The sequence below is a fragment of the Thermobia domestica genome, chromosome 14 (genome assembly GCF_964235325.1).
Source record: "Thermobia domestica chromosome 14, izTheDome1.hap1.1, whole genome shotgun sequence".
NCBI lineage: Eukaryota > Metazoa > Arthropoda > Insecta > Zygentoma > Lepismatidae > Thermobia > Thermobia domestica.
Genome location: NC_137467.1, coordinates 124,431,831 through 124,455,245, shown reverse-complemented (window position 1 = coordinate 124,455,245; position 23,415 = coordinate 124,431,831). Strand labels below are relative to the sequence as shown.

General features: G+C 36.1%; 1 protein-coding gene across 1 annotated transcript in view; it reads right to left on the bottom strand.

Moving 5' to 3' along the window:
• The window catches only part of LOC145670707 (uncharacterized), a 155,235-nt gene extending 132,590 nt beyond the window's left edge, over positions 1–22,645 (bottom strand). Inside the window, exon 1 of the mRNA XM_081739489.1 lies at positions 22,514–22,645. Within this exon, the coding sequence (XP_081595615.1) occupies positions 22,514–22,603 (90 nt within the window). The 5' untranslated portion in view covers positions 22,604–22,645. The remainder of the gene's footprint in view (positions 1–22,513) is intronic.
• Positions 22,646–23,415: the final 770 nt, after the last annotated feature.

Here is a 23,415-nt window from a genome sequence, read left to right as displayed (position 1 = left end):
AACATACACATATTACTCTGGCTTCGTTACCTCGATCTGTGTGCGAATTTACACAACTAACTCGCTCTTCAAATTTTACACCTGATTTCGCTAGCAAGTTATTATTAAATTTAACGCTACATGCAACGTTGATAAAACATTAAAGGAAAAACATAAATTAGAAATAGCGATGGAACTTACAACTCTAGTCACAAGATCGATTCTATTCTAGGTGTCACCTCACCTTTCTATCTAGAAAAAGACCCGGGTTCGATTTTTGGCAGGAGCTCATGTATTTCAGTTTCCATGATAATCCGTAAGTCCCGTCTCATATAGCCTTGCTGCTGAAAGGGACATTAAAGTCAAAATCAACTCAACCTATCTAGAAAAAGATCGAAACAAAATCCATTACTGCTACTAGCTAACAAATATTTATACTCCATTTGTTGTTCTCACATTAATAATTCTATCTGTCAATCCATAAATGTAATAATAAGGTATTACTACGTTCATGTGTAAACCTAAAAAGAATCTGATATAAAGTATATCTCTTCTGTTCCTATCAATAGCTTCGATTATGTGTCTTTTTCTTTCCTTCTTTGGTCATTCTTGTAATAATAATAATAATAATTATTATTATTATAAATATAATTATAAATGGACCTGTTTTCCTCAGAAGCTTGCGACTTTAAGGTCTACAGTGTAGAGCCCTACCGACGACAACACACTGGATATGGTTTATTAAAAAAACGAAAAACATTATTCACTAATTTATTGTCTATCCTTTGAACTACAAGAAATAATCATATTTCTTCCCGATAATGTGAATACAAAAGTGAAATGTTGCGTTTCTACACAATTTCCTTTTCTCGGATGACAGGATAATTTAGAAAAACTTGTATTGTTGTAAAGAAAATAGGAAGTATGCCTCAAGGTGGAATCGAACTTTGGACCACATGAAGTTGAGCAAACTGTGTTACCGATTACACCATCAAGACCTGCTTGCAAGGAAAGCGCTACGTTGAGTGATTTGTCGAGAGAATCCAAGCAGTTTACATCGCATTGTATTTTTTTTGTTTCGTTTTATTGCGTTCACTCTGTTTTTTTTTTTTCGTACAATGCACGAAAAAGCAAATATATTTTTCGCCACGATGCCCAGGAATACGGTTTTAACTGATTAGCAAATAAAAAAGCTACTGGCGAAATGATATGGGGTAATGTGTAGTATTTTATTTTCATAGCAGCAAGGGGCAAGATACTATCTCGCAGAAAACATGTATTTATTTGTTTAACAGACAATACATGGAGTATTAGAAGTGGGTTGTGAGGGAAAGGAGGCGAGGTGAAATTTCGGAATTAGTCGCGTAGTCTGCCAGACGACGCCTTTGTAATCTAGAGTTAAATAACATTGGAATTTCTTCATTCCCTTAAAAATTAAAAATATTCACTTCTGGCAACTTTCCTGTCAATTAGTCTCGCAAGTTACAATCACGCCAAATTTCATGATATTAATCCTGCCGGAAATGTTTAAACACTTTGGGGTATATTCCGGCATAATTGTGAGACGTAAAACTCAAACTAAATCTCACTTTGGGGTATAGAAAAGGTCCCATATAAATAACATTGGAAAGATATTTCAGTTTCCTATAAAACCACTCTAAAGTTAGGAACTTGTTTTTACTGATTTACTTAGGTAACGCTAATGAAAACGTATAAGCATATCGAATTTCAAATTTGTATTCCAATTACAAGTACCTAAAATATGAGGTTATAGGTAAAAAAAATCCGATTTAAATAACATGGAGAATTTTTTCGTCTCCCCTTTAGAACCTCCCAAAATTAAAAATATTCACTTTTGGCAATTTTCCTGTTGATTAGTCCGAAAAAGCTACAATCATGTCAAATGTAATCATTGTAACCCTACAAGAAGTGCACAATAATTTTGGGGTGTGAAAGGTGTCCCATAGAGATAACATGGGTAAGATTTTTCAGTTTCCCACAAAAACCACTCTAAATTTGGAAATTTTTATTTTTATTGATTTACTTAGGTAACGCATGAGGAAATTCTTCATCCCCCATTTATACCCCCTAAAAATAAAAAATATTCAGTTTTGGTAATTTTCCTGTCGGTTAGTCACTTAAAGCTACTACAATCATGCCAAATTTCAACTTTCCATGTCATCCGGAAGTACCGCTTTAATTCATGTCACTTCTTTTAGTTTTATATATAGTTAAGATTGTTCCCTCTCATTTCAGCTGACTGCGAATTATTTTCATGGAAAATTCGTAAACCTATCTCTCGTTTCCTGTAATAATACGTTTCATGAGTGTAGGAGCAGAAATGAATCATTCGAATCTGTAGCAACTTGTTTCCGATGTTCTTTCTGGAGAAGATTCAGCTCCTTCCGAACAAGTCCAGCAGCGACGCATCTTAACGGTCAAATTATCAATAAGAATGGTACGAACAGTTTCGTGTGAAATAATGAGAACCATGGCTATCTCTTTTAAGCTTTAATGACGATCTTACATCACGATTTCTTTCACTCTGTTGAAGTTTTCATCGGTCGAAGACAATGAAGGTCGACGAGAATTAAGTAATTCTTCCCGTTCTTCTCGGCCTTTCTTGCGATCGTTGTACACTTGAGTTTTGGATCAATATGTTTTACCATAGTTCTTCAACATACGAAATTCCATTAGCAACACAAAATTTGAGGCAAACTCTTTAACACGTTCGCTGCTGAGAACGCCCATTGGCGTCCAGTACTGAATTTGGCATATGCGCCGGACGCCTCTCGGCGCTTGTTCCTGCAGCTGATTCACTTTCCCGCCAATACCTGCGCTAGCGCTGGCGGCAAAGTGAATCAGCTGCAGGGACAAGCGCCGAGAGGCGTCCGGCGCATATGCCAAATTCAGTACTGGACGCCGATGGGCGTCCTCAGCAGCGAACGTGTTAAACTATATTCTTATTCATGCTAAAAATAACAAGACACATTTGAGGTCAACTAAGAAAACCAGCAGATGTAAACAAAGTAGTGGACCAATCGCACACGTATTGCACATCATAACTAAGCATAGTGCTACTATCTTACAGCTGAAAAGGAATTGCAGAATATTTTACACCACCTTTTAAATGAGAAATTGTAGATCCTTTCTTTCTTTCTTCTTCTTTTTCCTTTTTTCTTGACAATATATTTCTATCGAAGATTATGTCCAAGAGATTATCAGATCTACACAAGTAAAACTTCTACAAATATTATTCTTTAGACTGTAGCTAGTCGAGAAAGCGTTTTCAATGCGTTACCCCCCACAGCGAACGCGACCTAGGTGGCTACACTTTAATTTTACTTTCATCAGAGTTATAAATCATACTATGAGCCAGTCAGGGTTTCCAGGTCTTTTCTTTTTCATTTCCTGCGCCAGAAGTGTAGAATGGTGATCTTAATCTTAAAAAAAAAAGGAGGGCATGGAATTTGTTACTAAACAACAAAAATAGATGCTAGCCTCAAACATCACTCAAAAAACAATGAAAAAACACTTATATTTCCAAAGATGTTTCAACAATAAAATCACAGCATCAAATATGAGACATTCGTCAAGTGTATAAATATAATATTACAAATATCACAGAATGCACTTCTTCATCTTCGTTTTGCAAAGCGGTTTGAGTTACGTTAACCCAATTTAGCGCGATCCCCAGCGATCATTCTGCGGGTGGTTTTGAAATTAACTGGATACAAGACCCATTCTATATGTCAATTTGACACCGAACAATTTGCACCAAATTTACTTAAAACGGACAATTTGCCAACTCCATTCTGTGCAATTTGCCGAATTTAGGTAATTTTGTCACGGTAATTTCGTCACTGGTAATTTTGTCATCAAAATATTAGCATGTAGGTAATTTCGTTACCGGAAATGTTTACACAGTAGTTTCCTCATCGGTAAATTTATCACCATAGTATTAACATATAGAAAACTTTGTCATGGTTATTTTTCCCCTTTTTTGAACTAAGTACAGACAAAGTAAACGACCAAAACAGCTTACTTTATCTTAAGCAAACTTGGAAAACAATTCAGTTGGTGTTAGATTGTTTCTTTTTCAATTTATTCCTACATCCATATTAAACTGTGTATCTGTATATAAAGGATGTGTATATATGTTAGGAATGGTATAGAGACGAGATGAAACTCAATACACTCTCGGTCTCGTCTCGCGTCAAAAAACATCGTAACAGTCTCGGTCTCGTTTCGATCAATATATGGAGCTCCTTCGTGGCTAAGCGGTAATTGTACGTGCCTTTGGCGTGGTAGACCTGGATTCGATTCTAGGAGGAGGTTATGTGGTTAGGATCCCACGTTGAGCTGTAGTTCACGTCTGATGTAGCCTTGCTCATATAGTCGAAAGAGACGGAGCAAGAAGCATTTTGTTTAAGATATCGAAAAGAAATATTAGACCCCAATCAATAAATGCCAACACTTTTACTAGCTATGCACGTGCCTTTGGAGCATGAGGTTCCGGATCCGAATCCTGGTGGGAGATCATTGAAAAGTTCCAACGCATAAAGGTAGTTTAGATTCCGCCTTAAACTGTAGGTTCACATCTTGTATAGCTTCGGTGCTGATAGGGCCGCTAAATTCCAAGCCACCAAGTATAACATTTACATCTTGATATGTTTAACCAATTCTCTGGTTTAATCTGATAGTTTTCCTCTTCCCATGATCTTGCCTTATTCTGCAATTCCTACTCTCTACCAATTTTATCATCTTATTCTCAGTTTCAGAACAAAGTTGATACAACACGAGCAGTTGCAGTTAAAAAAAATAATAAATAAAATAAACATATCTTTCCCAGGAATATTTCTAAGCTGCATGGAAAGAAATGTCTGGAAACTGAAACAGTATGTGTTTATTATACAAAACTAAGTTTTGAAATAATTTTGCAACGTAGTTTCTCGGTCATTTCAAAGGCTGGAAAGAGAATAAGATATATATTGAATCCCAATTCAAAATTATGGGATTCGATATACCTAAGTATCAAACTATTAGAGGTGGCATTTTTCGCCTTTCTCCTGTGCACACATCTATGACTTACACCACCTAAGGGCAATTGTTCCACCATCTAACATATCCACCCCCAAAAAATGTCGCATAGCCGGCCCTGTCCCTTTCGGGCTGTTGCGACGTAAGGTTTAATATATATTAGGTATATTGGAAGTTGGCGCAACTTTAACGAAGTATTATTATTACCATATTATTATTATTAGTAGTAGTAGTAGTAGTCGTCGTCGTCGTCGTAGTAGTAGTAGTATTCATAGTGAACATACAATTTTGCTCGATGTAGCTCTACTTAACAGTATTAAATGAAATCATAAAAAAAGAATATTCTTACCTTCTTCATTCTGAGAATTCCGTTCCATTCGCTCCCAGTCTGGAACAAATATCTCAGCCACTTCTATCCACATTTTTATTTTTAAATCACGATTCATGTAGTCCGGATCTCTTAAATCATATAGGTATGGCCTAGTTTGTATTTCGATTATAAACGCCACTGTGTTAAACGCCACACTAACCATGATTGGAAATGTACACAGGACACGTTTTCAAGCACAACTGAAAATTTCTCTTTGTGATTACACTTGTGATTATCTGCTTGGGCGTGGAATTCGAGCTTCAAAGATAGAGTTCAAATTCAGGTTATTTCGTTGGTTCATCTTTTGTCTAAAGCTAAATATTTTGCTTATAGATTACCATGGTACCAGTTAACTGTCAATCAAGTGTATCACGAGAAATAACCCTATTGTGTTACATAGTTTTTTCTATGATTAACTAATTTTTCGGAATTTCCTTGTATTTTTGTGAATTTTCTTTTGTTATACACACACATACTTTATAATAGCAGAGTTCTAATCTCCGCACAAAGCATCTTCAAAGCAGCTGTTCCTTGCTAGAAGTCTCCTTGCCTTGGCAACAAGTCTTCCCTTTTTTTCTTCCTTTTGATACGAGGGTCACTACGAAAGTTTTGAGATACGCATTGTTGTGGCACAGTATTTGAATTCCAACAATTGCGTTCAGTAGTGGTATCCAGAGCGAAGAAGCGAAGCAAGTTTCAACTCGCCTCGCTTATCGGCGTGGCCGTATCGCCTTCACTTGTTTGTTGATGTGAGCAGTATTCGGCTGTCTAGAATGGAGCTCGAAAGGGAACATTTTCGGGCAATGATCCTTTACGATTTCGAAAGTAGTTTGAACGAGACACAAAGCCTTGACCGTTTGCAGGGGGCATTTGGGGACCTTGCTCCTTCCCGTGCTACAATTTTTCGGTGGTTTGGTGAATTCAGAAGAGGCCGGACATCGCTTAAAGATGAAGAGAGAGCTGGACGTCCGGCAACAGCTGTGTCAGTTGAAAATATTGCCGCTGTGGAACAAATGATTCGAGAAAATCCTCGAACAACTATCAAGGACATTGAATCTACAGTGAACATTGGATCGCCAGCAGTAACAAAAATTCTTCATGATCATCTTCGGCTCAGGAAGGTTTCATCTCGTTGGGTGCCTCACACTTTGACTGAACAGCACAAGAGCATGCGTGTGGAATGGTATGAAGAAATGCTTGCAAGATTTGATGGAGGCAATTCTCGAGGCGAGATCTGACATTGTTACTGGTGATGAAACTTGGATCTATCAATTTGACCTGAAAATAAGCGCCAGTCTACAGTTTGGATCTTTCCAGACGAAAATCCATCCACGAAAGTAAAGCGACCGTGAAGTGTGGGGAAGAAGATGGTCGCAACTTTCTTCTCCAAATCTGGCCATGTTGCAACTATTCCACTTGAAGAACAAAGGACTGTTACTGCTCAGTGGTACACCACTGTTTGCCTAACAAAAGTGTTCCAGAAGCTTCGGGAACGGCGTCCAAGAACTGGATTGCGTGGGATCCTGGTTCATCATGACAACGCGTTCGCACACACGGCCAACATCACAATTCAGTTTTTAGAATCTACGGAGGTCAAACTTATGACTCATCCGCCGTATAGCCCTGACCTGGCCCCGTGTGATTTGTTTCTGTTCCCCAGGATCAAAGATCTCATGCGTGGGAAGAGATTTTGCAGCCCTGAAGAAGCTGTAGTAGCTTACGAGAATGAACTTTCAACACTTTAAGAAAACGACTGGCAACACTGCTTCCAAAAGTGGTTTTCGAGGATGCAAAAGTGTGTACAGTGTAAGGGTGAATACTTTGAGAAAATGTAAGTGTTAAATTGATTTTAAGTATGTAAGTTATTTCACATCTCAAAACTTTCGTAGTGACCCTCGTAGTAGGCGGTCCATTGTTCCGAAACGCACGAAATACTCTCGAGCTGACGTTCTCTTCGCGTTTTTATTGCTTTCGCGTTTGCGATTAGCCATCCGCCTTTACATACATGTTCAGCGTATTCGAAGCGTACGCATGAGCAATAAATACGCTTTGCAAACGCTACCAAATAGCCGGGTACTTAAACTCTACAATAGTGTGGCTCACGAGACTAGGCTTGGAGCTGTCTCGTTTCTGAAAAAGTATAGTGAAATAGCTTTCTCGTCTCGGGAAGAATAGTTTTTCCGATCCCTGTCCCGATCCCAATCTCGTATTTCATCACAACAATTCTATCTCATTTCGTCCTGTGGGAACACTATCATACACGAGTCACTTCCAATTGGTTATGATAGAGGAAAACTTTTTTTTTCTTTTACGATCAGAAATAGCGGAGTGAAACATTAGAGCAAAGGAGGCGGAACGAAGTATAAAAATGGAATAAGCAAGTGTTTGTACTTTACAAGACCATACTATTCATTGTTCTTCTTCACCTGGCACCCCTGATCTTTCTCAACGTCAAGTTCCTGCTTGACCCTTTTTCTCCCACAATGATTTAATGAAAAAAGGAGCAGCAAAGTGTTTCGTCATGAAGCACACCATATTGATATGAAAATGGTTATTTAAAAAAATTATACTCCTAAGTTACAAAATAACAATATTTTCATCAATATTCCAAATTTTATACTGCTTGACATGTTTAAGACAAATTAAAAGTACAAAATTGGGCAACTTAAGCTAGAGATGGCCAAAATTTTCAAGATTTTGGAAAAATTCAGAAATTAAGAAAATTCCGGAATTCGAAAAATACAATTTTTTTTACGAATTACGGATTTTTCCGAAATTGAAAATTTTAAGAAATCCGATGTTTTTCCTAAATCTGAATTTTTCCGAAATCCGGAAATTTTCCGATACTAAAATTCCGGAATCGTCCAGCCATAAAACTGAAGATTTTATAATTCGACCTGGTGTCTTTCAAACGTCAAACACTCGTGGATTTTCTCGGGGTTCTCCCGTTTCCTACCACTTTCTTCATTCCACCATTTCATTCATTTCTCATTATCACCGTCTCCTTTAGCCTAACCGGCATATATGTGGGACGTAAAAATTAAAGATTTCATTTCATTTCATTTTTTTCAAACGTCAAACATATTGAAATATAGTTATTTTTGTTTTACTTTTTTGTCGCTTCTGAACATGCATGTCATGAGATCATTAAGAATAATAAGAATCAATAATAATAGAAGGACGGGTTGCAAATTAACCTAACAATACCACCCGAGCGTATTAATCAATAACATGGTGCTAATGTCTCTAAACATGCATATTCTTTTAGCCCTCTTTTAATGCTTTATCCGTACACTACGTTTAATATTTAATATAATAACTAGGAAACAGCAAAACAATTGGAACACACTTTTGTGGAATAAATGTCATGATAGCAAGCATGAAGGTTCTTTACACCAAGGTAATAACATTGTAGTGACCTTGAATCGAACTTCGCATATCAGTTGTCCAGTCATGTCCGTGAATTTAGAAATGACTTCTACTATTGTACGGTTTGCAGATGATATGACGCTTGTTGCGGAATCTGAAGAGAAAATGAATAAGATGTTAGAAAAATTGAGGGAGGGCTGCGAAGAATATGGGATAAAAATGAACGTTAGCAAGACAAAAGGTATGGTGATTGGAACGAAGAGGTCTGTATCAAATATAGAAGTAGGAGAGTAGAAAATTACACAGATGACTAGGTTTCGATACCTAAATAGTATTATTAGAATGATAGGAAAATCGAACGTGAAATAAAGGCAAAGGCAGAAATGGTGAAAGAAGCCTTTCGGAGGAAGAAAAGTCTATTTTCTGACGCCTGAATAGAGAGTTGAGAAAGGGACTCATAAAATGCTTCGTGTGGAGTATTATTTTGTATGGATCAGAAATCTGAACATTACGCAAAAATGATGAAGCTTTCGAAATGTGGGTGTGGAAAAGAGAGGAGAGAATTAGCTGGGTCGAGCGGAAAACGAATAAGAGGGTCTAAGAAACAGTGGGGGAGAAAAGAACAATTTTAGACATTTAATCCAGGCTCTGTCCATAAGAGCTGTAGAAAAGTCGGGGATGACAGCAGATCTCTTCAGAACCTGTTAGAGGGTGATCAATTAATAAAAAAAATCGAAGGTAACACTTCCACAACCGGGGCCTTCATTGTGAAATTCAATATTCAAAATGAAGCCCGCGCGCAAGTACCAAATTATATTTGAACTGAAATATATTCTCACAGAAACAAGTTAGAAACTTCGTTTTTGTACCAAATTAAAGATAATTGATAGTAGAAGTAAGAAAACTGAATATATTGTTTACATGTTGCCGCCACATTTAAAAATAACGGTTATTTGGGCCAAAAAATTAGTTTTTCTCGTTTCTCTTTTTTCATTTCATGACAAATAACTATGAAGTTATTAAAAATATAAAAAAGCAGCCCAAACTAATTAAAGGAGCATAATCTTGGCTTTCTATCGTTGCCAATATCTTTAGTAGATCTTAAAAAATGACGGAGCTATTTAAATTTAAGTGGCGCCAGGTGTAGCGTTTTTTGGACTGTGTAATAAATTACCGGAAAAACACTCACTACGCGGGGCCTATTACTTTTTAACAAATTAAAATAGTCTATTCATTTTATCGATAAATTAAAGGTAATAGGTTGCTGTGTCGTAGGAAGTGAAATAATAATGTTATTGCATTTGTCAAATATTATTATTAACATTTTTGTTCATATAATATGTAGCTGATGTAATTATTATAATTTTTTATTTTGCAGACTTTGATGTCACGAGAATTTACTTTAATTTGATGGTAATATCATGTGTGCTTGTGAGAGCTAGTAATGTATAACTAAGGTTTTCTACAGTTTCAAAATTCTTACGAATATATGACTTTAGGTGTGCTTTAGAGAATATTTACATATTTCTTTTCAGAGCATAATGTAAAATTACTGATACTCAGCATGAAACACTCATGTAATTTTTGGAACAATTGAAGAGGCAGTGACAGATATAGCAGGATTTGCACCATTTTCAAGCAGTAATTCACTCAGATACATTTCAAAGACTATAAACTTTGCTTTTGTGCAGAAGTAGTCTTTTAAGACATTTTGAACTTAAATTTTGTTTTCCGAGAAAGCCAAAAATCTCTCCATTTGCACTGGTAGGAATGTGTACATGACAGATTAGTTAATAGTATAGGTAAGGCGGTTGCCCTTGGTGTCTTTGCACATTTTTGACCAAGGTGAGAAGTAGTCTTTTAAGACATCTTGAATTTAAATTTTGTTTTCCGAGAAAGTCAAAAATCTCTCCATTTGCACTGGTAGGAATGTGTACATGACAGATTAGTTAATAGTATAGGTGAGGTGGTTGCCCTTGGTGTCTTTGCACATTTTTGATCGTGGTGATTAGTCACACAAAAATCCCTGCGGGTGCGTGTTTAAACATTGCTGCACCTCCTAAAGAATACATCAAACAGATCAGCAAATGTTTGTAAACCTTTCACTCGAGTTTTACGAAGTTGGTTCATAACATCAGCAATAGTTGCTGTATTCATTGATGAATTTCCTTTGGAGACGTACTCAGACGGTCCCAACAACTTTTGCAAAGTAGAGAAAGTAGACTACTTTATTTGCTTGACGAAAGAGTGGAAGTTTCGTCTGTGAATGGTCTTCGACAACGGAGTTGTTTTGTACAAAAATCGCTCGTTTTGGAATGCCACATAAGCGTCATGGCTACGTGTCAGGTAATTCAGGATTTCTTCTGCATTAGAATCTGGTACAACTTCATGTGCCACAACAACAACAAACAATCTGGTACAACAACAAACATGAGGAAAATGTTTGAAAATTCATTGTCGAAGTTGAATTTCGGCAGCAATGTAATACACCCCTTCGTCACATACTACAGGCATTGAAGATTAGCTTAAGTGTATAAGTAGGCTCTGGAAGTTTTTTTTTTTCATTGCTGTGTATACACTATTATATCCCGTATTGGAACAGATCTCGCAGTACTGGAAGAAAGCCAACCTGTTTCTTGGAAACATCTGAATCCGTTATTATCGCATTCACAGCACCCCGCGTTAGAGTGGATTCTTTAGTTTCTAACTCGTATGCAGCATGCATTATGTCTTGAGTAAACTCCTTCTGACGCAGATTATCGATGTCCAAATCATACAGTTCGGGAGAAATTGTTAGCGTGTTTTGAATCGATATAGGTTGTACCTTCCTTTCTTATTTCTTCAATTGCTGAGATGGAAGGAAGGATCGAAGATGACTGCAGGTCTTGCTAATACTGACTTTGACAATTTCGGTTTCGATGGGACTTTTGTTGGCACTTCCCGGAAAAGCACCATGACTGTATCTTGACTATCACGGATTCCTGACAGAGTAGCTTCTTCACGGTCGAAATTGTCCACAGGTCCTACCGTGAAACTATCCTCCTGAAAGTGGCTTGAAAAAGACAAGATGGAGAAACATGTCTTTAGTGTATATTGTGCAAGGTTGCTTCGTGCTTGTATGATATCTTTATAGCCAACTGACACACGTAATTTATTCATAGTTGAGATCAGTTGTCTGATTTTGCATTTCTCATGAATTGAATGTGCCACCATCAAATGCATGGGGGTTGCTTTCCTACTACGATATATATTATAGAATAAAGTCTGGAAGATTGACTTCAATAGATTCTGAAAATTTAGATTTTGTTGGTCGGAAAATTCTTCAAGATCGTTTTCACTGTCTTCGTCAGTGATATGTAGATCTTCGCTTGCGTCCCAGATATGATGTTCAACTTGGCCACTTGTAGCACTTCTGCTAGGAAATCCAAAAGAGGTTGAGGAATTCTAGTTGTTGACCAGGACTTATGAAGTTGCTGACTGTCCCCAAATTCTCCTTCAATACCGAAATCTACGTGAAGAAGAGCCGTTCGTACTTCTTTCACTGCACTCGTAAGTATGTTAATCGATCTCAGTTTGTCAGCTATTTCTTCGGCACTAAATAGTAAGTTGAAACCTAGAATTGGTTTATTTATTTTCGAAGGCTTCGAAAACCTTACTTTTTCTCCAAAGTTTAACTTGGTTGTTATTGAAAGTCAGTTCAATATTTCCATTAATGAAGTCTCGAATTTCCGACAATGTCAATCCACACCCTCATCCAATAGTCTCTTGCGTCACTTTATTAAGCACTCCACTTTTATTAGTTTTCTTCGACTCGGTAGTTGTGCTATCTGATTTCTGAGAATATTTATTGAACTTCAGAAGATAGTGCTCAAGACAGGCCTTATGATAATAGAGATCTGCACCGAAAACAGGTAATTCATCCTCCAAGTCACAAGTTCTCGTAAATCCGTCATCTTTAAAGAACATAGTTGCTGATAAAAATGTAGTTGCACGATTTGATTCACATATTCTGTACTTTTGTTTAATTCCGTTGTGTTTCTCTTTCCCACATACTACACATAAAAAAAATCTTGCTTTCTTGTTTGCAGATGGTGATTGTCGAACTGGAATATCTATTCTCATTTTCTTTGCCATTGGCTCAGATTGAGATTTTATTGAATCCAGCTCCTCAGTTTCAGTACGTTCTCTTTTCTTTTTCTTCCGTAACAGCACATTCTTGATTAAATATAACATATAGAATGCGTCATTACAATGATATACAAATTCTACACCTCATTGAAAATCCTTAAGTCTTTTCAGAACACCATCCTTGCGAATTTCAGCCGCAGCTATAACATCTTCTCTCCCTCGGAAAGACGACATTGTTTTACCTGAAGATTCGTTATGATTCTGGCAAATGATGCAGGCATTTATGTCTAATACGGATGCAGAGGAAGATGTGTCTCGGGATAGGGAGATGCCAAACAGGTTTTCTATAGTCATTGTCTAGGATATTGGTGCCAACTATGGATTTTTATTATTTCACTGTCCACATTAGAGTCTGCAACATTAGCTACATATTATATGAACAAACATGTTAATAATAATATTTGACAAATGCAATAACATTATTATTTCACTTTTCTCGACACAGCAACCTATTACCTTTAATTTATCGATAAAATGAATGGACCATTTTTAAGTTGTTAAAAAGTAATAGCCCCCGCGTAGTGAGTGTTTTTCCGGTAATTTATTAAACAGTCCAAAAAACACTGCACCCGGCGCCACTTAAATTTAAATAGCTCCGTCATTTTTTAGATCTATTAAAGATATTGGTAACGATAGAAAGCCAAGATTATGCTCCTTTAATTAGTTTGGGCTGCATTTTCATATTTTTAATAACTTCATAGTTATTTGTCATGAAATGAAAAAAGAGAAACGAGAAAAACTAATTTTTGGCCCAAATAACCGTTATTTTTAAATGTGGCGGCAACATGTAAACAATATACCCAGTTTTATTACTTCTACTATCAATTATCTTTAATTTGGTACAAAAACGAAGTTTCTAACTTGTTTTTGTGAGAATATATTTCAGTTCAAATATAATTTGGTACTTGCGCGCGGGCGCCATTTTGAATATTGAATTTCACAATGAAGGCCCCGGTTGCGGAAGTGTTACCTTCGATTTTTTTTATTAATTGATCACCCTCTAACAGGTTCTGAAGAGATCTGCTGTCATCCCCGACTTTTCTACAGCTCTTATGGACAGAGCCTAGACTAATTATTAAAAAGAGGAAGAGAAACTGGTTGGGACATTGGCTAAGAAGGAAATATATCATGACGGACTATATATGTATCATTGCTAGATGGTATGGTGGCATGGAAGAGAGGGAGGGGAAGAAGGAGATTACAATTAATGGATGATATCAAAACAGAAAAAATTTACTTGAAAGCGAAGAGGTTAGTGGAATACCGTGGAGCAAGGAAGCTTCTCAGTTGCAACAAGCTAATACTGGCACAATATCTATGACGATGATGATGATCTATTACATAAGTATTCTAGTATTTCTACTTCACGATATTTTACCGCACGATAGAAAAACACATTACAAGGGTGGTAGCATAGAGAAATAGGCACCAGGTTTCCTCACAAGACCACGTATAACGGTGCCTCTGGATGGAATTGGCAAAATTTTGAATGAAAAGATGTGTCATCTGGTACATTACTGATAAAATCATGAAAACAAAGTAGTTTTATAGGAAAAAGTTTTTCATGTGATGCAGTGGCATATTTAGGGGTATCGGGCTCAAGCCTTCCCCCCAAAATAAATTTGTTAGTTTTTCGCATTACAGGTCAGGCCCGTAGCCAGCCCAAAAATTTAGAGAGGGCCCGGTAGAAGTTAGGGGAACCCGAGTCAACCATATTATAGTTCATCAAAAAGTAACATCAGCAATTCATCATATCTGCTCTTGAATATTTAAGTATTTTGCTTCTACTTAATTCTATTATCTCCTCTACACACACACATTAAGTTAATATTCTGTAATCTACATGAAAAAAACATGAATTTATTGAATGGATATTGCTAACTACACGAATTAGAATTAAAATATAAATGTTTTAATAGTCCCACATGTAATACTAACATTAACATCGAGAGATGATGTACTGTGAAATAAGGAAATTCAAGTTTACTTAGGCTCTTGTTTAGGGTTAACTTGCGAAGTTGCCCTTCCGTTTTTATCAAAATTTTGAAAATTTTCCTAGAAGAATTTGATAATTTGATTGCTTATTTGCTTGATAACATGTAAGTGAAGCGTAATTTATGTGTAATACCTTTCGATAAACGGTTATAAAAACGGGACTAATTCGCAAGTAGGGGGAACTACTTGTCTCTAGGTTCAGGACAGTTGGATTGTGAATAATTTTCGAGTAAACATGCCTGCAAGTGTACAGTGTCTTTGCGCTGGATGTGAATTGACAGTACTAACATTTGTAAAACATGATGTTGATAATGAGGTTAATTTTTTGAATATTCATGGCTTAATGAATGAAAGAACAAAGACCACCAACAATCGTTCACGAGTTTCTGCTTAAGATAAAAGAGCTCTACAAACCTAAGTACGTACTAAGGTAAGTGCGAAGTAGACATAACCCAACCTAAGTAACCTAGTAGTTCGTTATCCCAACTTACTTCGGCTTCTCGCTTCGCTCGTTCTTCCCTACACTGTAACCAATAACCGTGAAAATAAGTGCCTCTTACCGTAAAAAAATATACGGTTTACCGTTTTTCTAAAATAATGGTAGGAGACCGTTTTCCTGTCAGATGCTTGTGTCGGGCATGCGCATTGGAGAGAAAAAGCACATGTTCGAAGCGAGGATTGATGGCGCGTAGGTTCGGATGTGTTATGCTTTGTTTTGTTTTGTTTCTTTCTTTTGTTTGTTTGTTTGTTTGTTTAGTGTGTGGTTTTCTGGTGTGATATACAATAGGCCTACCACTGTTGAAGATATCCTGGAAATTCAACATTAAGCAAGGTAATGTATGGGAAAGCACCATGTTAATATTTGAACTTTGTTCAGTGACAAAAAAACTTTAGTTGGCTATCGTGGCAAGCAGATAGCTCCAAAGTGCAACGATTCGAAACCAAGAAGCTGCTGGATGTATAAAGTCTTATGATAATGTAGCCAACTACGAGTGGTTTGTGAAGCTAGAATTAGAATCACAATGTTGAAATACTTTAAAAAAAATTTAAAAAAATAGGAAAAGTGCTTCGTAGTTTACCGTAACAACATTACATAAATTGTGTTGCATTAACTGGAATTGTTCATGTTACAGAAACAAAAGTATACTGTCACTCATGTGTGCCCGAAGGAGGGGCAGGGGGTCGCTCCCCTAGCTAGTGAAAACGTATTAAATTTCTTAATACAAATAAAAAATATCAGGGTATATAGTAACCAGAGAGTTGAGTCCCCTAGAAAATTTTCATCGGGCGCCCATGCTGTCATTATTTTTTCTGGACAAATAAATTGTTAGATTTGAAAAATATTTCTGTAAATGTTTTTATCTTTAATTTTGTTCTGAGTACCTATAATCTGTTCTGGTGTCTTGTTAATACATTTGAGCGTTTAATAAATATGCAAAAGTCCAATACTCTCGAAGTTTGGTGACTTTTTTTTTTTTTTTTTTTTTGAGCATTGATGTCACTTACATAATTATGCAAACACGTATTTATTAATTTGAGATAGCGAATACTGGATACTGTAGGCAGTGTTGTGAGAAGTCATATGGTTTTACACTTGTTTAGTCGTACTTCTGGTCATTCTAAGCTATATTGTCGAGTGCCTGCTTGGTTATCTGAAACCGTAATAATGCGACTAATCGAATGAATCGCTGATTAGAATATTTGAGGTCTATTAGTCTACTGGTACTCATAGCGAAAATACATGCAATAAAGCTAGTCTTAACACTGTAACAGAATATCGATTTATGAATATCTTAAAAGGGCATGGATGTTTGTTCCAACTACATCTTCAAAACGTGCGAAAACTCAGCTATAAAATTCAAGATTTTTTTTTTTTTTTTTGTATGTAATATCGAATCCTTTTCTGGTGTTTTGTTCAATACATGACAAAATTAGTAATTTTGAAAAGAAAAAGTAATGTATGTTCAAGATGATATCAGAACAAGGATTCGATATTACAAACTAAGAATTAACTTTTATTCTTATGGATATTATGCACGTCGTAGGTGCAACGCTTCTTTCGTTCACTTTTGTTTTCTTTAGTTAAGTAGTCTTTAACAGCAGTGGACCAGTGTGCACTCTAGTTGCATCCATCCAGCAAAAATTATTGCTAGCCAGTGTGTGTGTACTGATACAGTTTCCAGCAATTCGATGAAAATTGGGTCAATATATATTGACCAGCAAGAATTCTTACTGGATCTAGCAACAGGGCACAGGTGTGTTATTACTGTAAATCTTGTACGGTAATAACACACCTGTGCTTTTTTTTTTTAAAAAAAAAAAAACGACCCCTAAATATTACGGTAAATTACCGTAAAATATACGGTACCAAATATGTTTCTAAACACGGTCAATATTATTTTGCTTCTAAATATACAGTCTGCCGTTTTTATGAAAAAATGGTGGTCCGTAAAATTTAGGGTAATCGGATGGCAGCGAGAGTTGACGGTAATCGGTCAGTAAATTTAAGGCGAAATTTTTTACAGTGTAGGGGGTAGACTACTAAATATTTTTGAAAAACTAATAATTTTTCTTTTGCCAGTTTTTCGTAAGTGGAAAGAGGTAATAAGATGTAACATAGTACAATAATAGATAATGTTATTCTACACCCGAAAATACGAATCGGAAAAATTTTCAGTGTTGCCACCCATAGAAATTACAGTGTGACCAGAATTTGAATTACTCAAAAATCTAGATAAAGGCAGCGACTAGAAAAATGAACTCAACGGTAATTTATGACTTATCATGCTATCTACCTTTCTTGTTTACTACTTTTTAAAAAATGTTTCTACTTATTTTGTAATAACTTATTTATTTTGTAATAATTTATGTAAGTTTTATAAAATAAATAGAAATGTTATTTAAAAAGTAGTAAACAAGAAAGGTAGATAGCATGGTAAGTGATCAATTACCGTTGAGTTCATTTTTCTAGACGCTGCCTTTACCTAGATTTTTGAGTAATTCAAATTCTGGTCACACTGTAATTTCTATGGATGGCAACACTGAAAATTCTTCCGATTCGTATTTTCGGGTGTAGAATAACATTATCTATTATTGTAGTAAGTTACATTTTATTACCTCTTTCCACTTACGAAAAATGGGCAAAAGAAAAATTATTAGTTTTTCAAAAATATTTAGTAGTCTGCCGCCTTAACTACCCACAACCGTGCTCCGCGCGGCCCGCCAGTCTCCCCTTTAGGTTAATAATGGATTTCCATATGTAATTATAGTTTCTCCCCCGTACCCACACCCTCGAGGTAACGTAACAGAACATGAAATGAGTAATGTTTAAGTAGAAATCGATTATTGTAGATTTTATTATGTTTTTGTTGAAAATTAAGTGGAAGGGTAACTTTGAAGTAATTCCCTTGTTTCCAATTACAGTTGTATTTTTTTTTAATAATTATACTAAGTTCTTGTTTAAAATCTTAAATTAAACTCGTTTTATATAAATGAACCATCTGCACACTATACCAAGAAAACACATACCAAAACAGCTTAAAAAATACTATAAGCTACACTGAGAAAAATGTATGCGGCATACGTAATATCGTAGATTACATTTGTAATTCCTGTAGTTTTTGGACTTAACGTACAGCAAGTGTATAACTGAAAACGCATGTTTTATAATACTTTCTGTATAAGTGTTCCATCTATACATACTTTCCGTATGAAACAATATAGGCGGTCTGGATCTCACATACAAATGGACGTATATAACATATAGCTGACGAAGGTAACAAACATATATGTATGTACTGTTAGACATCAAACATCCTGCGACGGCATGATGTAACACCTAAGGGTAGTGCCTATGTAGCATACGGATAACGTATGCTCCGTTCAGATTTTTGTAGTAAGCAAGAGGTTTCCGTATATTTGTACAATATACCACTGTCCGGAGAATGGATTTTTCTCAATGTAAGTAAAACGCTACACACATCTAGTATCGAGTAAAAGCATCACTGCTTCTTTCATGTTGAATTACAACATTATTATGCGTACGCGACTAAGAAATAGTTCCAATTTACAACGTTTTTATATGAAAACTAGCTACTTCCACGGGATCTCCCATTCCAAGTACAATACAAAAGATTTTGCTACTTAATTTCTCCTCTAAATCTTGCAAATTCTTACTAGTCCTGGCTCCATAACCCGAAATTTAATCCTTAAACTTAAACGTTAAATATGTTCACTTGCTCAGTTACTCATCTAATTAAGGTAATTTAGCTTAACTTTATTCTTCTAGGAGAACAAACATATGAAAGTCTTTGCAACCATTACTTTTTCGGTGAATATTCCACCACAGTTCTTGTTTTACATATCACACCACAAGAATTTGGACCCTACTAGAATCAATCGCCTTTAACGAAACTCGGACCTCTTAATTCAATTCACAACTAATTGTTCCACAGTTAATCTAAGGTTTGCTGTTGACGAGGATTTTGCAACGCATGTATGTATTACAACTACACAATAAAATAACAACAACCTACCGCCGTTACTGCAATCGACAAGAGAGAAACGCTTTGTTCCTGCTCCTGTTTCTATGATTTGGCTTGCAGCAAGCACTCCACACTTCGTCTCCTACCTTGCAGATCGCTATTACAACTGTGGCATGAAGTATTATGAACATATTCCTTCTTTTCGTAAAAACTTGCTTCAATATGTATTGTGCCGTTTCATATCGAGATTCGTGAAGACTGATTAACTTTTACTCCTTTAAAATATGTTTAGAAGTGTTCATCAAATAGTTAAAATGGAAAAATTCTTGGAATAATCTCTTTTATATTGCATTTTATTCTTAGTGTTTACACAGGGAATTAATCGAGTTTTTTTTGCAAGCCTTCCATGAAAATTTTAGGGGGGGGCAAGAAAAATTTAGGGGGGGCGGCCCCCTCTTGCCCCCCCCCCGTGGATACGGGCCTGTTACAGGTACAACAATAATCCCTAACATTACTAAGAATTTCATTGACTTTCTATTTTTTGTGCTCTTTGTTCATAAATACTACTGTACTTGTCAAATTTCCTTCCTTGTAAGAACTGTGTTATTTTTTTTTCTTTCTTTCCGCCATTTCACTCTCTGTCTCTTTTTCTTAGTTGTTACTTTCTTTCGTTTCTCTCATGGGCGCCTCTGGCGGGGGGGACGAGGGGTACGCGTCCCCCCCTATATTTTGAAGTGCAAAATGTTCAATATTCTATTCAATTTAATTTATTTACTAACGACAGAATAACATATAAACAATAATTATTATATTTATTTGGAATATAATATTCAGGCTATGAAACGATTATAACAAAGTTTTTAATATGTCTCAAGAGAGTCCGTGAAGGTAAGCAAAAAGGTTACAAATGAATCACAGATAAATAAACAAGTTGGGTTAGGTACTACTATTTAAATCACTTTCTTTGATGTCCCCCTCAAAGTTTACATGCCAGAGACGCAAGTGGTTTTCTCTTATCATACTTTCGACCGTTCTTAGTTGTGATTCAAGTTGGCCAGTAACAGCAAAATTAAGAAGAGCTGATTAGCGAAACTGGGGTTCCACAATAACTTGCACGGATATTAACATAACGGGACTTTAATTATTACAGGAAGGGAATATTTACATCGTTTAGTTATAAAGGTAAATGTTTGAATTGAAGAAAACCAAGAGGGGGAAGGGCATAAGCAGCCCGGGAAATTAAGTATTCCAAGAGGATGCTTCCTTTTTCTTCTATGAATAGAATAAAAAGTTGGATTCACTGCTAAATTTTTGTGTGTATCATTTCACATAAGATTCACCAGTCTGCAATCCTTGCCATTGAGACTGCGAACAGCATATTGCAGCTTCAACTTATCTCAACATTTTCCTTCAGGTAAAAACGTGTACAGATAAAACTGAATATTTCCATTTTTTTTCTAAAATGAAATCAGTTAAGTTGAAATGAAATTACAAATATTCAAGGTGTGTTTGCTGCAGCGTCATTTCAAATTTACCTGGGAGGTAAGATTCTCCATTGACATACGAGTTTCACGTTTTCTCCTCGTATATTAGTAGACAATCGATTAAAATATGTTTAATTCTCAAACTCAGGTGGGCCATTGCCTCGCTGCTTCCCCGTGTTGTGCACAGTCCCCGAAATAAGATCCTAAATATGCCACTGATATGAGGCACTGTTTACGAAATGCCCACCATTTTACTGTGAGTTCTTTCACAGTCAGATTAATCGTCCAATGCTTAATAAACTGACATATGGCTCGAGACAAAAGAATAAAGCAAAAATTGAGGTAGGAACATTTCCAAGGGCGCGTCGATTGGAGCATTCTGCTTGTTTATAGAGCCTCCTATGATGAAGCTCTGGGGCTAACTCGAAAATTTAGTTAAAGGTGCCCAACAGGATATATCTTTCTTCTAAAGAAAAGAAGGATGCGTTTCCGTGAAATTTTCAATGATTTATCAGATGGCATGCCTTACCATTTTAAATTTCAGGGAACCCTTAGGCCCAATGATGTAACGAGCAGAACAATTTATTCGATTAATCTTCTGGCCTTTTTCTATTTCATATTTTGTTTTATTTTATCTCCATCCGTTTGAATCATAATGTTTTATCTAAAACATTAACTCTTGAACTAAAGTAAAGACCACATTTTTTCGGAACGTCCTTCCGCGATTAGAAATGAGCTGGTTCCAACCCATATTGCCTCGCTCAAATTGTATCCAATGGACACACTTTGAATTTGGATCAAAGAGGGCGTGAAAACTGTGGTCAAGGCAATGTGTAAACAGAACAACGTCAATGTCACCACATGAATATATAGGTCCTATTCCTCACCCCCTTCCCCACTCAACTCTATCTTCCACTAACCTTTAGGAAAAAAAGTTTCTAAGAGTTTCCAAGAAAACCATTTAGAAACAGCTTGGATTTATATAATAATACCAGAGGTCAGCTTTCAGAAGGTAGGGACGGAGCATGTGACATCTTGAGGAAAAACCACTGCAGGTTTAGAACACAGTTTTCCATTATAGAAGCGATTCTTGGAAAACTCGATTCCCACACCCCGAAAACGCAAACATTTTGAAATAATTTAGTCATAATTTGCGGCAACAGCCTGCTGACTAGCTGTTTACTGAGCTTATTTGTTTTGAAATACAGTACATGGAGAGCAGTTATTGTTTTTCAATGAGGTGTGTATAGTATAAATCGAATGTAGCGTATAACCTGTACTTCCTACATTTTAGGTGGCTAGACGATAGTTTGCAAAAAATAGAGGTGGATGTAAGCCACATACCACCGTACATCCTACACTACTTCTCTTTATTTATCTTCATCCGTTTCTAAATTAATATTAAACGTTATATCTAATACATTCTGTAAAATATAAGTGCTATTTGTTTCGGTTTACACCTAAATGTTACAAATTTTCCGTCGAAATCAACCTCGGAAAGAAATATAATCAAAATCTATTTATAGGAAAAGGTTGTAAATAAAATGATATTGAAATTTAATTTTTAAAAATAAGATACTACATACTCTACATTGGATACTTACTTGTCTGCCTGCATTCTGTCCTTGTGCCGTTGTATATGAATACAATGGGCATATAAAAGTAATGAGAAAACATAGTTTATAACTTTTCATACCCACTTTAATTTAATTTGTTGCTTGCCCAAAAGTTCTAACTTGAAATTAGAAGCTTTGACCTTTCTATTCTCTGCTTCTTATATATACCCGACAAACTTAGCGTGACAATTTACAAGGCTCAGCTTTCATGAAGGTTTCTCTTTGATGTAGAACGTTTTATTACAATAGAAAAGAGTAAAGAAAATATGTATTAATAAATACAATTGATATCCTTAGCACGTTCATAAAACATGTATTATATATTCTCATTCATTCGCCCATCCCCACGAGGTAACAAGGCTTTTTATTCCAATTATATGGCAACTCACGCATACAGGAAGTACGTCCGCCTAACGTGGAGGCAAGTACTGAACGTCAGTTTGATTACTATCCAGTTAGTTTTGAACAATGACTTGGTGTGACCACTCTTGCTGGTCTAATGGCTACCAAGTGTGCCTTCGGTACACATAGTCACGGGTTCAATTCCCAGAGAGCACAGAAGTTTAATTTCTCAATCATCCACTTTCATTAATCATCTGTCTTCTTTAGCCTAAAGTGCATATCATAGGATGTTAAACTTAATTTAATTTCAAAGAATACAAATTAGAAAAGTCATTCCAACTATAATTCTCGCAATTTTCGAGTAAATTGGTACCCGCTCGCCCGCTTGTTACCTGATGCATCCATTTCTACCGAGTTACAATCTATGCAAGTTCAAATAAGGACCGTTCGACCTGTTTGGTTCATTTGGTTCGTTTGGCTGGTATGACCCATTTCGCCAGTTAAAACAATTAGGCTGCCGTTAGACCCAATAGACTCATTATGAATCT